Source organism: Natator depressus, chromosome 8, assembly GCF_965152275.1.
Source record: "Natator depressus isolate rNatDep1 chromosome 8, rNatDep2.hap1, whole genome shotgun sequence".
Classification (NCBI taxonomy): Eukaryota; Metazoa; Chordata; order Testudines; family Cheloniidae; genus Natator; species Natator depressus.
In genome coordinates this window covers 51,869,059-51,884,804 of record NC_134241.1, presented here as the reverse complement: position 1 = coordinate 51,884,804, position 15,746 = coordinate 51,869,059, and the positions used below count along the sequence as shown (strand labels likewise).

General features: G+C 43.1%; 1 protein-coding gene across 3 annotated transcripts in view; it reads right to left on the bottom strand.

Annotated features, from left to right (window-relative positions):
* The window catches only part of CEP350 (centrosomal protein 350), a 134,671-nt gene that overhangs the window by 35,570 nt on the left and 83,355 nt on the right, over window positions 1-15,746 (bottom strand). For 2 of the 3 annotated variants that reach the window (XM_074961052.1, XM_074961053.1), the window contains exons 28-29: window positions 3,941-4,140; window positions 686-897 (exon numbers count right to left, since the gene is read on the bottom strand). In XM_074961052.1, the coding sequence (XP_074817153.1) occupies window positions 686-897; window positions 3,941-4,140 (412 nt within the window). Of the gene's footprint in view, window positions 1-685; window positions 898-3,940; window positions 4,141-14,762; window positions 14,886-15,746 lie in introns of all 3 variants that reach the window. The other variant, XM_074961051.1, reaches the window with a different exon arrangement.

Sequence of the window (15,746 nt, the reverse complement as noted above, 5' to 3'; positions counted from 1 at the left end):
GAGGAAAAAGTGTTTGTAAAACTCAATGTAAGTCTCGATGAGCAGTGTCTCCACAGACAGTGGCTGACACAGCATCTTTAGCCTCACAGCTTCATCCAGGTATAAAGCCCAGAGAACAAGAATTACCATGATGCAACTTAGAAAGCAAGCAGACATAATACTTGGAACAGAGTAGAAAGCCAGAATTATCTAGCAAGCTGGCATTATATGTTGTAACCTGCAAGACTATGTGTGAGGCACAGCTGGGTTCCTTATGCTATGGAATACCCCCAAACACTTCATAATGCATTACTCAAATCAAAATCACAGTATTAGCTTCCTGTGCCTGATATCATCGTGACAAACTATCATCCATCCAAGTCACACTGGTATGCTGGGCTAGCATTCCACTGATTATGCTGCGTAGCCCCTCTGGCACATTCAAATTCTGTAGTAAGTCTGCACACAAGTTAAAAATGCTTAATTGACCCCATTCCCAAACAATTTTTTTTCTAAAGATTTTAAAGAAAGTATGAGTCTCCAATATTTACTGACACCTTCGGATATAGCATTTCAGCTACAAAAACAGTTTAATCTCTGTGTAGAAAGCTTTAAACGGCTACTAGAAAGTTTATTTTCTACTTCTCTTCTGATGGTTCTTTACTAGTACTAGAACATGTAAGTGTAAAGGATAAAGTTCACTCACAAGCTTGGCTGGCGAGGTAGCAGACTCTAGATCCTGTGAGTAAATAATTTCTTCAGTAAGTGTACCATGATCTGGGCTTACTGGCTTCCCTTGGTCCACAGCCTCTGATGGGACAGGTTCACCAGCTGGACTGCCTAGTTCTTCTGGGACAGAGCTTTCACTGTTTAGATGAGTATAGGAAAGCACTGGAGACTCCTCTTCACTAGCTGTTTCTGAAATGAGATAGTGGAGGCAAAAGAGAGCACACAGTATAGTCAGCCAAGCAAGAACTTGCACTATTTACATGCATCTAAGGTAGTTTTGATTACTGCATTTGATCAAACAGAATCAGTCACAAGCTGTGTTTAAATGCCAGATTGTACAGTAAAGAAACAAGGTGGGTGAGGTAATATTTGCACCAACTTCTGTTGGTGACAGACATGCTTTCAAGTTTACACCATTCTGATTGTATAGTGTTACTTCACATTATATGGTATTGAATTTTTTACCAAGGCAATATTTAATCAAGGAATTTTAATAAAACAAAATGCCAAATGTTAGTAGTGGCTGCTGGATGCCTAAAACAAAGGGATTTCAGCATATTCTAAATTAACTTTTCCAAACTCTGTGGTTCTTAATGAACATCTTCCAATACCCCGCAAAGACAGGCTCCCCTATTCAATTACAACCCTCAGCAGTCACTGAGGTAGTGAAGTCAACTGCCGGAGACCAATACTGGAGCATGGAATCTGCCTATGGAAATAATTCCTCACCCCTCGACAATATTGCATGGTTAGCTGTGATTGGTTGAAAACCAAATCCTGAGTTCAAAATTCTATGCTTCCCCTGAAACAGTTGTTGACAAACCTAAAACAGGGGAAGCAGTAGGAAAATGCTTCTTGTGCTATTTTAGATGTTATGATTTCTTCAACTCTTGGCAGATAACAGAATCTGGAAATCAGGACCTAGTTATAAACATTCCTGTTTTCTAACTTTTATAGGATATACAATATTATTGAAAAAAGCCTTAGAAAATTACTCAATATTGGGGCAGAGGTTGGGGAAAGGAATCACCTTACTCCATTCTCCAGGATGACTGAGCTCCCATCCTGGTAGGTAGATAAAATTAGTGGAGGGACTACAAATACATTTGCTTTTTACATTCAACACATTGGGGTTTTTGTTCACTAAAACTTTATATTTCACCATTCTTTTTTTAATTGTCATAGTCGTGTGAAGTTCAAGTGGGAGTTTGCAATGACGAGTGAAACTGACCATAACTCTGAACTGCCTCATAGATTCAAAAGATGTGCTTTATTTTGGTGAGGGGAGAAAGGAAAATTAAGATCCTCTGGGACAATCTTTGAAGAGACCAGTATTTTCTTCACTTAGACTCCCTGCTCTCGAAACCTCTTGCTGAAATTACAAACTGCCACAGGAAGGCTGAACAAGACTCATTTTGGGAGCTGCATCGAAGCAAGTTTATTTTCCATATAGAAGAACCTTTCATACAAACTGCACCCAAAAATACTTTAGTCATGTATAGTTGCAGAGTTAATAACATAGCAAGAGAAAATATAAGTCAAAGGCAGGGAAGATAAACAGCTTTTCACTGATCCGAAATGCAAATTGTGAGGAAGGAGAAGGCTCCCTCTGATGGCAGGAATCGCAATGGTAGTAAGATGGCTGGTAGGGAGATAGACGAGAACGACACTGAAGTGGAAAGGGGATTTAAGAGCAGGGCCGGCTCTACCGTTTTTGTTGCCCCAAGCAGGACGACTGAAAACAGAAGCTGCTACCGAACTGCCGCCGTGGCGCAGCCTGCAGAGTGGGCTGCTGCCGAATTGCCGCGGAAAGACAAGTGCCACCCTGATGGCACACGGACTGCTGCCCCTTTCACAGTGCCGCCCCATTTGGGAGCTTTGGGGGAGGTACCTAGAGGAGCGGCCAGGGCAACACACAGACCACCGTGCCCCCTTCCCCCTCCCCAGGTCCCAGCCACTTCCTGGAGTGGTGTGGGGGCAGGGCAGGCAGGCCGGATCTGCCCCCGAACCCCTCCTGCAGCCAAACCCCCTGCCCTGAGGCCCCTGCTGCACCCTTACCCCCTGCTGCACCCCTCCTGCACCCCAACCCCCTGCCCCCTGCCGCACCCCAAGCCCCTGCCGCACGCCTCCTGCACCCCGACCCCCTGCCCTGAGCCCCCACTGCACCTCACACCCCAACCCTCTGCCCTGAGCCACCTGCCACATCCTGCACCCTGACCACCCTGCACACCTCCTGCACCCCGACCCCCTGCCCTGAGCCCCCACTGCACCCCGCACCCCTCCTGCACTCCAATCCCCTGCCGCACCCCGCACACCTCCTGCACCCCGACCCCCTACCCTGAGCCCCCGCTGCACCTCACACCCCAACCCTCTGCCCTGAGCCACCTGCCACATCCTGCACCCTGACCACCCTGCACACCACCTGCACCCCGACCCCCTGCCCTGAGCCCCCAATGCACCCCGCACCCCTCCTGCACTCCAACCCCCTGGGGGCAGGGAGGGGGCAGAATTGGGGTGGGGATTTCAGGGAAGGGGTGGGAGAAGGCGAGGTGGGGCGGGGCCTCATGGAAGGGGTGGAGTGGGGGCGGGGCTGGGGCAGCAGGGGGTGTGGTTAGTGGTGCGGCCCTCGGGCCAATGTACTAGACCTCATGTGGCCCTCGTGGTCATTTGAGTTTGAGACCCTTGGATTAGAAAAACAGAGACAAACAGAGGCACTGAGACACATGGATAAAGCTGCAGAGGCGGCCTCAGGTGTATTTCAAGATGTAACATGTAGAATATAAAGAAGGGTACAGAGTCAAAGATGTCACCAAGATAAAGCCACTGGAAGCCAAAAGCTTTGAGTTGAGGAGGAGATGGAGTGGCGCTTGAGAAAGCTTGTCTTGTATAAGAGAAGCAATTCTATCAGAGGTATTTAGCTCTGGAAAGTTGAAACAAAGAAACAGATTTATTTGGTCAATGCAAGACATGAGGGTGAACAAAGTCATTAAAGACATACTGTTGACTATCAGCGTAAAAGTGGTAGCTAAGGTTAAAGATAATGATAAGAGTTAGAAGATAATAAAGAGCAGAGGACAGAACACAATTGTGTGTCCAAAGAGGAATAACCACTACCACACAGGAAGAAAATACAAAAATATGAGCCTACCAGAGGCTAATAGTTTATGATATGCTATGTTTTGCCCAGTCATTATTTGCACTGGGTCACTCTTTGAGCAGGACACGGTTTTACCTTTGGGTTCAGCCCTCTGGTCCCCAAGTTCCTTTTTGGCTGTTTTTGTTTTGAGTCTCTCTTTGTCCCAAGCAGCTAAGGCTTGTTTCTCCATCTGACGTATCTCTGCTTCCTCTGCATCTAGACGGCGCTTCCACTCCAGCAGTTCTTCAGCATGTTGTCGCCGCTGCATCAGCTTCTGTTCTCGCTTAGTCAGGAACCTGATAAACATATCAGAAGACAACGGGAAAACAGTCTACCACAGCCAAAAGACCCAATGGCCAGATGCTCTATCATCATGATGTATAGACTTGTCGTTTTCTAGGAGAATATCAATGTTGTGACATTCCATAAATCTCCAAAAAACAAACGAAAAAAACTATATAATAAAAAGAGGCAAATGACTTACTGTTACTACTGTGTAGGACTTATTGCGGTTCATTGACAAATTATGTAGAACAGCACAGAAAAAAAATCAGAAGTGTAACAGATATCTTCCAATTCATATCTTTCTGCACATTTCCTTTCTATGAGAAGCGGGCAAGTTTTTAATGTAAAAACTATGATGGAAAATTCTTAATCTACCAAGAGACCCACCATTTTGGATTTTTTAAATGCTTGTCCCCTTCAAAAGAGATTTCAAGGTTGACCTTGCACCAGGCCCACTGAGCAGAAAGTCAACACACACATAATTAACTTCTGGTCACTTAGGATAACTCTGAGGCCCAGCTTTTATGATACAGTATGATAAACAGATCACTAATCTGGAGGGAGCTAATCACCTACAAATTCTGAGGATTTTAAATACTGTAGTTATACATAGAAGGGTTACTCACCAGTAACCAATTTGAACAAATAGTCTGTAGTGATCCCCACTCTTGGGCATGCAAAAAGGCTGTTACCATTAAGTCAGAACCCTCTAGAAAACAGTGACCACTGGGATTGTGAGCATTCTTTTTCATGGATCCCAACGTTCTCCCTACTGTCCTCACTGGTATAGAAGATACTGCAACCCTAAATGTCTCAAGTGCTTTCCAAATACACAAGCAACCATAAGAAGAGGGCATATGGTTCCATACTGACAACCCACTTGAAGAACTATAGGTACTGATAAGTAACTCTTCTTTTAATATTGTCTGTATGGATCCCTGCTCTTGGAAATGGTGTCTTCACATGCCTTTTTCCTTCAGTTAACTACATGGAAACTCCCAAATAAAAATTAGATTTTCTGAATAATTATATGAAGATATATTTTCAGGAGCCATCGGACATCCAGAGTGTGCCACTGCTTCTCTTTCCTGCTTTGAGAAATGGAGGCAGAAGGAAGGTAGAACTATATCTTGGGCTCTGTGGAACACTGACCACCTTTGAAGGGGATGAATTCCTCCTCGATTCTCAGTATCATTTTGTCCTTGGGGATGTATTTATAATTCACATGTAAAGTATTCTGAATCTCTTATACTTGGCATGGAGATGTGATTGATATCATGAAACACACTAAGACTAAAGCAGTAAAGAGAAACTTACTTTAATTGTTCAAAGGGATGTGAAATGAGGGATTTTAAGATTAAATTGAGACTCCATGTTGGACATATTAACCTCTTTGGAGGTCTGAGCTTCTTCAGTACTTTGAAAAAATATATGATATAATACATGTTGCTGGCCTACGAGTGATCCCTCTACCTGGCAGCAAATAACTGAATTTAGGGCCTATGTATATACCTTTGAAGTCCTAGTACAAAACCCCTGGATAAGGCATCTTGAGGGAACTGTAATTGACAATACTTGGATCACCATGGAGTCCACATTTGTTTCTTCACCAAGACTGTTTAACTCTTTATTCCTTGTTTTCAATTATGCATGTCATAGCCATTCCAGTTAGTCAAGTAGGTCCTTGACTCAGAAACTTTTATGGAGACCAATTAGGTGACAATGACCTCATTATGATAACTACCTCTGTCTTGCTTCATTCAGCAGCCAGGCTGATGCGTTTCGAATTCCCAGTTCTTTGTGGCTGACTGGATTCCAGAAGCACAAGTCCAGTTGTCATAACAGTCAAAAGGTAGTTCAGTAAATGTATGAGCAGTGAAAACCAGAGTCTCATCTTCCATTGAGGTGCTAGAACACTTCCATACCAGCATCCATTTCCTGGACACCATGATTAGTTTAAATAATGGAACCCTACAAATGACTATACACAAGAAACCCACTGATCACCACACTTACCTCCACAGATCCAGCAACCACAGACACACCACATAATTTGTTATTTACAGCTAGGCACTCAGATATCACATAATTTGCTCCAAAGAGGAAGTCCAAGATGTACACCTAAACACATTTAAAATGGCCTTCACTAAACAAGGACACACCACCAGAGAAGTAGATCACATCATGGAAAGGGCCATCCAAAAACACCCAGAGAACCTGTTCCAGTACAGGAAAAAGAAACCTTCTGGCCGCACACCCCTAGTTGTTACTTACCACCCCACAATGAAACCCCTATGGGGTATCATCGAACAATTACAACCCATATTTGATAGGGACCACACCCTGAAAGAAATCCTTCCTGAACCCCCTTTTCTGGCCTTCAAACAACCCACCAGCCTCGCCCAGCTCATCATCAGAAACATGCGCCCCACAGACCAGTACACACCAACTCAAAGGAGCACCAGACCCTGCCAGAACAAGATGCAAAACCTCCAGACATATCTCCACTGCTATGATGATCAATATCCCCCACAACACATGTTCAAGATTCACGGGTCCTACATATGTTTATCACATGTGGGGTACTTTATCCAGTGCATCAAATGCCCCATTAACAACTAAGCGGGTGAAACCAGACAATCACCTCACTCTCGAATGAGCTCAGATAGAAAATTGATAGAAGACAACAATATATCGTATCATCCATGGCGGAAAATTTTTCATACAGTGATCATTCAACAAAGGTGATTTTTCAGTACGTGTCCTCAAGGGAAACCTGCATAAAACCTCCAAAAGGCAAGCTTGGAAACTTACATTCATAACTCTGCTAGCTACCAAACACCATGCACTTAACAGGGGCACTGTTTTTATGACTCATTACAACAATTTATAACACTGCACTGTCTGCTATCCTTAATTGCCCATTTCAAACCCTTTATGCATAACAGTCTAACCCCCAATAACCCACTTCATTTCAAGCGATGACCTCCAACACACTTATCCCTTCTGTTTAACTTGTATTTAGCTGAGACGTTCTGCTTCCATCCCTCAGACCTGAAGCAGAGCTCTGTTTAGCTTGACAGCTTATATCTTCCACAAACAGAAATTGATCGAATAAAAGATATTATCCCACCTATGTTGTCTCTAATATTCTGAGACCAATACAGCTACAAGATCACTGCAAACAATGGGGTGCCACTAAGATTATTTTCTCTGGATCTCCATTTTCTGAATCTTTTTTATGAGAAGGGGCACAGAAGGGAAGGTGTATAAAAACAGACCCTCTGGGCAATGTTGTGACAGGCATCTGTGACAATCGCCTTTGAATAAAGTGTTACCTTGCTGCTGCTGCTACAAAACAGACTGATGTGCTAAGGGCCAATGAGCATATTATCCATTGGAACACAGCAGGATTCACAGATAGTTTTCCTGGTACAAGGTCTTCATATTTAAAGCCCATCACATAAATGATCAGCTAAATTGGACAGCCAGCTGGTTACTAGATTGCAAAAAGTTCCACTGAACAATGGAACAGGATGAAGCTCATCTCCTTCAGCCCACCCTAGTCTGTTAATGTAGGCCACAGAGGTGACATTTGCTATCTTTTTCCAATTAAGAACGACAATTACTTCTCAGTATATTTTCGTAACTGGTAAGAAAAGATTGGTAAGAAACAGAGAAGAATTAGATGGCGTAATCTTTTTGAAACCAACCTCAAGCACCCATCTGCCTGAGGTAATTGCAACTCTATGATTCATGAAAAATAAAGAAGGAAGTTGGCTCCCTAAGCAGAAACGAAAATAACCTGCCACATTTATTATCTTAAGGCTCTTGTATGCATATTAAATTTACTGCCTCAAAAACCGTACCTGGATGAGGGGTTGCCAAACTATATGGTTCATGTACCATGGGTACTATGTGAGCTTGATATTCCATCCATTCACTTCATTCATTTTTTTTTTTAAGTTGGTAGTACATGAACCAATAAGCTTTGGGAGCCACTGGCACAGACCACCAAGCTGTAGATAAGTTCCTTTATCTCTGCTAACTAAAGTTTTTTCTGCCAGAATGACAGTGTCTGATGGGGGTTTCTCAAAGTGTTCAGATGACTGCTCTGCAGCACCTGGATACTGGAAAGTTAGCTTTTTCCTGTAGGAGGATCAATCCAGTCAAAAATTTCCAAGAGGACCTAGAATTTTATTGTATAATTGGTCTTATAATTAAATATGTGGGGAGGCCTCAAAAGGAAGATATTTCTACTTGCTAGAACATCTTGTGGAATGCCTGGCCTCCTCAGACATAATTCATTGGTAAGTCACTGCCATGACTACCAAATGAGTTGTGTCTAAGGAATCAAGCCACATGAGAGGAATGCTTTGCCTCCTTTTGATCTTCAGGCACAACTACCCTGGCTTCTTTTTTCAACTATTTTGGTAGGCTGTCCATTAATAGGAGAAGTCTGTCCCAAGCCAAGAAATTATACTGTTCCAAATCATTTGATGAATCCTTATTCTCTTCTGAAGCACAGCAGAGGAATACAATTACTTCCCCAACATTCTGATTGTGATGGGTTAAGCCTTCTTTACTTTGTTTTCTTATTAACTGCCACAATAAGAGATCTGGGATTTGGTGATTATCAGCAGGTTAAATGTCTGTGGGATAGAGGTGGATGATAGTCAGAGGTTTTCAGAAGGAATAAGGGGATAGTTGCTGTGTTCTGCTGGAGCTGAATGATAGTAAACAAGTGGTGAGATGATGTTCCATGAATTATCTGAATTTAAATATACAACTCCTCTGCCTTTCTGCTCAATAACTCCTGAAACTTCCTAAAGTCATCAAATTGAGACATAAAAGGACGGTATGTATGCACAGACTCATCAGTTGAAGAGGAGGAAGCAGCAGTTACTTGAATGATTATTCTCTATTTCTTCTTTCTCCTTCACTCAGGGGAAAAGGATCAAGACTGTTGGGCCAACAAGTCCAAGGCCATGTGGATCTCTTATGATTATTTCAGAAGGATTTTGCATAGATGCCTGATACGTTTGAGAACCCTGGAGCAGACCTCAAACTGCATCCTAGCTTGATCTTCACTGAGGCCAAAGTCTCCATAACTTATTTCAGGAATCCATAAAGGACCAAGAGAAACATCATGTGTCTTCTCCTCTTCCTTCCAAGAGAGGGAATAGTGGGATCTGAGTCCAGTGAGCACTGTTGTCCTTGAGGCATTCTTGAACCCAGTGATTTCTCAGAGTTGGACTTCTAGGCAGAAGATATTCCAGACTCCAATTCATTAATACATTTCAGCTAAAATCAGATTAGCCTGTTGGACTTTCTTCAACATACATAGGTGGGACTCCCACTCTGAGTATTTTGGGAGGGGAAGTGGAGGAAATCTGCATAAAGCATATACCTCTGTCGGGAGTATTACTCACCCACGACCTGGATACACTGGTCTGAATACAAAAAAAGAAAAGGAGTACGTGTGGCACCTTAGAGACTAACCAATTTATCTGAGCATAAGCTTTCGTGAGCTACAGCTCACTTCATCGGATGCATACTGTGGAAACTGCAGAAGACATTATATACATTATATACACAGAGATCATGAAACAATACCTCCTCCCTCCCCACTCTCCTGCTGGTAACAGCTTATCTAAAGTGATCACTCTCCTTGTAAGGAGAGTGATCACTTTAGATAAGCTGTTACCAGCAGGAGAGTGGGGAGGGAGGAGGTATTGTTTCATGGTCTCTGTGTATATAATGTCTTCTGCAGTTTCCACAGTATGCATCCGATGAAGTGAGCTGTAGCTCACGAAAGCTTATGCTCAGATAAATTGGTTAGTCTCTAAGGTGCCACAAGTACTCCTTTTCTTTTTGCGAATACAGACTAACACGGCTGTTACTCTGGTCTGAATACAAAAATCTTTGCCTCATACAATGTACATTACTTCAACCTCAGATTCTTCTCAGACTCAGCCACTTTGACAATGGAAATAAATGGAATCATAGATAGATTCATAGATATTAAGGTCAGAAGGGACCATCACGATCATCTAGTCTGACCTCCTGCACAACGCAGACCACAGAATCTCATCCACCCACTCCTGCGAGTTTCATGCAGTTGTATAAACCCCATACAGTCTATGCAGATAACCTCAATATAAGGCATATAACATAGCTCTGATCTTGAAATGAATTCAAAAGAGCAGGAGCTGACAAAACCATGCCGAACCATATGCCTACTGTATCAACTCATGGATCCAAAGAATGACATGAAGAACCAATTAACCTGCCATAAAAATTAACAGCTACACAAACATTAACTATTTATGATGACACTAGCCGAACAAGCTAAAAGGAGTCCAGAGAAAACGAGGGTTTTGACCTTCAATCCACAGTGGTAAGAGAAAAGAAAGGGATGGGTGGGAACTGCAACCAACCTTCCACACAAACTTCCTCGTGGCTGGACTTTACAAAAACTAGACAAGCCATTTACAACACACACTTTGCTTCTCTACAAAAGAAAAAGGACACTAAACTATCTAAACTACTACATGCCACAAGAGGCCACAGCAATGGTTCCATTAACCCACCCAGCAATATTATTAATCTATCCAACTATACTCTTAGCCCAGCAGAAGAATCTGTCCTATCTCGGGGCCTCTTCTTCTGCCCCTCCACCCCCACGAACATGATACAGTACTGTGGTGACCTAGAATCCTATTTTCGACGTCTCCGACTCAAGGAGTATTTCCAACACACCTCTGAACAACATACTAATCCACAGAGACCTTCCTACCAACACTACAAAAAGAAGGATTCTAGGTGGACACCCCTTGAAGGTCGAAACAACAGACTGGACTTATACATAGAGTGCTTCCACCGATATGCACGGGCTGAAATTGTGGAAAAGCAGCATTACTTGCCCCATAACCTCAGCCGTGCAGAACACAATGCCATCCACAGCCTCAGAAACAACTCTGACATAATCAAAAAGGCTGATAAAGGAGGTGCTGTCGTCATCACGAATAGGTCGGAATATGAACAAGAGGCTGCTTGGCAGCTCTCCAACACCACTTTCTACAAGCCATTACCCTCTGATCCCACTGAGGGTTACCAAAAGAAACTACAGCATTTGCTCAAGAAACTCCCTGAAAAAGCACAAGAACAAATCCGCACAGACACACCCCTGGAACCCCAACCTGGGGTATTCTATCTGCTACCCAAGATCCATAAACCTGGAAATCCTGGACGCCCCATCATCTCAGGCATTGGCACCCTGACAGCAGGATTGTCTGGCTATGTAGACTCCCTCCTCAGGCCCTACGCTACCAGCACTCCCAGCTATCTTCGAGACACCACTGACTTCCTGAGGAAACTACCATCCATCAGTGATCTTCCTGAAAACACCAACCTGGCCACTATGGATGTAGAAGCCCTCTACACCAACATTCCACACAAAGATGGACTACAAGCCGTCAGGAACAGTATCCCTGATAATGTCATGGCAAACCTGGTGGCTGAACTTTGTGACTTTGTCCTAACCCATAACTATTTCACATTTGGGGATAATGTATACCTTCAAATCAGCGGCACTGCTATGGATACCCGCATGGCCCCACAGTATGCCAACATTTTTATGGCTGACTTAGAACAATGCTTCCTCCACTCTCGTCCCCTAATGCCCCTATTCTACTTGCACTACACCGATGACATCTTCATCATCTGGACCCATGGAAAAGAAGCCCTTGAGGAATTCCACCACGATTTCAACAATTTCCATCCCACCATCAACCTCAGCCTGGACCAGTCCACACAAGAGATCCACTTCCTGGACACTATGGTGCTAAGAAGCGATGGTCATAAACACCACCCTATACCGGAAACTTACTGACCGCTATTCCTACCTACATGCCTCCAGCTTTCACCCTGACCACACCACACGATTCATTGTCTACAGCCAAGCTCTACGATACAACCGCATTTGCTCCAACCCCTCAGACAGAGACAAACACCTACAAGATCTCTATCAAGCATTCTTACAACTACAATACCCACCTGCTGAAGTGAAGAAACAGATTGACAGAGCCAGAAGACTACCCAGAAGTCACCTACTACAGGACAGGCCCAACAAAGAAAATAACAGAATGCCACTAGCCATCACCTTCAGCCCCCAACTAAAACCGCTCCAACGCATCATCAAGGATCTACAACCTATCCTGAAGGATGACCCATCACTCTCACAAATCTTGGGAGACAGGCCAGTCCTTGCCTACAGACAGCCCCCCAACCTGAAGCAAATACTCACCAGCAACCACACACCACACCACAGAACCACTAACCCAGGAACCTATCCTTGCAACAAAGCCTGTTGCCAAATGTGTCCACATATCTATTCAGGGGACACAATCATAGGGCCTAATCACATCAGCCACACTATCAGAGGCTCGTTCACCTGCACATCTACCAATGTGATATATGCCATCATGTGCCAGCAATGCCCCTCTGCCATGTACATTGGTCAAACTGGACAGTCTCTACGTAAAAGAATAAATGGACACAAATCAGATGTCAAGAATTATAACATTCATAAACCAGTTGGAGAACACTTCAATCTCTCTGGTCACTCGATCTCTGACCTAAAAGTCGCAATATTACAACAAAAAGACTTCAAAAAACAGACTTCAACGAGAGACTGCTGAATTGGAATTAATTTGCAAACTGGATACAAATGCCATCATGTGCCAGCAATGCCCCTCTGCCATGTACATTGGTCAAACTGGACAGTCTCTACGTAAAAGAATAAATGGACACAAATCAGATGTTAAAAATTATAACATTCATAAACCAGTCGGAGAACACTTCAATCTCTCTGGTCACGCAATCACAGACATGAGGGTCGCTATCTTAAAGCAAAAAAACTTCAAATCCAGACTCCAGCGAGAAACTGCTGAATTGGAATTCATTTGCAAATTGGATACTATTAATTTGGGCTTGAATAGAGACTGGGAGTGGCTAAGTCATTATGCAAGGTAGCCTATCTCCCCTTGTTTTTTTCCTACAAACCCTCCCCCCCCCAGACGTTCTGGTTAAACTTGGATTATTGCTGTGCACATTGTAAGATGAGCTATTGCCAGCAGGAGAGTGAGTTTGTGTGTGTGGTTTTTGGAGGGGGGTGTGTGTGTGGGGGGGGGTGGTGAGAAAACCTGGATTAGTGCTGGAAATGACCCACCTTGATTATCATGCACATTATAAAGAGAGGTTTCAAAGAGGGATGGGCTATTACCAGCAGGAGAGTGAGTTTGTATGTGTGTCTGTGGGGGGGGGGGGAGGGGGGAAGGGTGAGAAAACCTGGATTTGTGCTGGAAATGGCCCTCCCTGATGATCACTTTAGATAAGCTGTTACCAGCAGGACAGTGGGGTGGGAGGAAGTTTTGTTTCATGGTCTCTGTGTGTATATAATGTCTTCTGCAGTTTCCACGATATGCTATGCATCTGATGAAGTGAGCTGTAGCTCACGAAAGCTCATGCTCAAATAAACTGGTTAGTCTCTAAGGTGCCACAAGTACTCCTTTTCTTTTTAGGCTTGAATAGAGACTGGGAGTGGATGAGTCATTACACAGAGTAAAACTATTTCCCCATGTTTATTCCCCCCCCACTGTTCCTCAGACGTTCTTGTTAACTGCTGGAAATGGCCCACCTTGATTATCACTACAGAAGGTTTTCTCCCCTCCCCCCGCTCTCCTGCTGGTAATAGCTCATCTTAAGTGATCACTCTCCTTACAGTGTGTATGATAACACCCATTTTTTCATGTTCTGTGTGTATATAAATCTCCTCACTGTATTTTCCACTGAATGCATCTGATGAAGGGAGCTGTAGCTCACAAAAACTTCTGCTCAAATAAATTGGTTAGTCTCTAAGGTGCCACAAGTACTCCTTTTCTTTTTGCGAATACAGACTAACATGGCTGCTACTCTGAAACCTTTTACAACCTAGGGGACTGAATGGTCCAAACCACAAGAGAATATGTATACAACCTCAATATTTGCTATATTCTAGAGTGTTCCAATGTAACACCAGGCACGCACATGCATCCTATAGAGCAGGGATCTCTACAGAAAATAATCCAGTGAAAACTCTAATACATACTGGGCAAGAGGTTTCTGTTTTTTTTTGGTCAGTGGGGAGCAGGGGAGAGAAAGGCATTCACACCCCACCATTACTATTTTCAAAGGCTAACTGTGCTAATGCTGTATTTTTTAACCCATCAGTTCCGAAAGGTTAATAGAAACCATTGAATAAAGAAAACTTAGTTGTGCAGTTTAAAAGGTTAAATGTGGTGCTCTCTCCAAACACAGATGCAATAACTAAATAGAAGCTGAGGCGTCCAGACTTCAAGCCCAGCGCTAGATAAAGTTTTCAATTACTGCTCCGTTGCAGCAGCTCAATAATAGGCAGTCCATTTCGTGTTCTTACCTACTGCTCAGGAAATTATATTCAGCAACAGCAGATTAATTTGGAAACAGTGAGGCAAGTGTTGGAATTCTATTCTGATGAGGAGCCTCCTAGCTGTTTAGGAATGAACAGAGCATGCTCTATCAAAGAGTACACCACTGAAAAAGGTGCCGTTACCTGACCAATTGGTTGTAGATATACAGCTGGAATTTGGGATGGAGGTTGGGAAAACAGACACTGAGAGAGGCCCAGTGGTGAGACGTAAAGACAGAGAAGAAGTAGTGAACAGGAGAGCAGTGTCTACAAAATAAGGAGGAAGAGTTTAAAACCAAGATATCAAAAAGACAGAAAGAACAAGAAAAGGAGAGCAGCTAACAAAGAATTTTAAAAATGTGTTAACATTACATGGATTACATCACCTCATCTTAAACAGAAAAATTGTATGTTGTCACTCCAAGGGCAACAGAACATAACTACTTCTATGCATAAAATGTAACAATTTATTCTGTCAATTAAATGCAAGCTTCTTTTCATATTGTTATCTAGGTTAATTTCAGATTTTGGTAGTAGTTTTGTTGCTTGTGTATAAGCTTCCATTTGCAGTTCTGTGCACACACCTCAATCCTGGGTCTTTAGCACCTCCTGCTAGTCCAGTCCTCAGTAGAGGACTTGTTTGTTTTATGATGTGGACAATGGTACTATTCTGAGACCCCTAAACACATTTTCACTTGTAGGTTCAAACATGAATCTCACAATTTTTCCAAAGATAAATGCCACTGATCTAATTAGTAGCACCACCTGGTTCAAAAATAGTGCAGTGATTCAGAAAAATAGCCTGAAATGTTCACGGGTACATCTATTTCTAGCTGGAATGCAGATGTTGCCGTTTTTCATTCTCAGCAAAGCATAATCTTGGTCTCACATTTACACACTGCCTGTTTCACTTACAAGTACTAAAGTGCAACAAAATTGCATCCATATTACAAAATTCCTGAAGCCAGTTGGATGATAATATTTAAAATATAGTGTAGCCCCCATAAGTTATTCAGAGGAAAAGCCATGCTACAGATAGCTCACTATTACAGTGCAAGGTAAGAAACATGTTAAGATAAAGCAAAAGATTAGGTTAGTTCTTCTATTTCCTATGGTGCATGGATGATT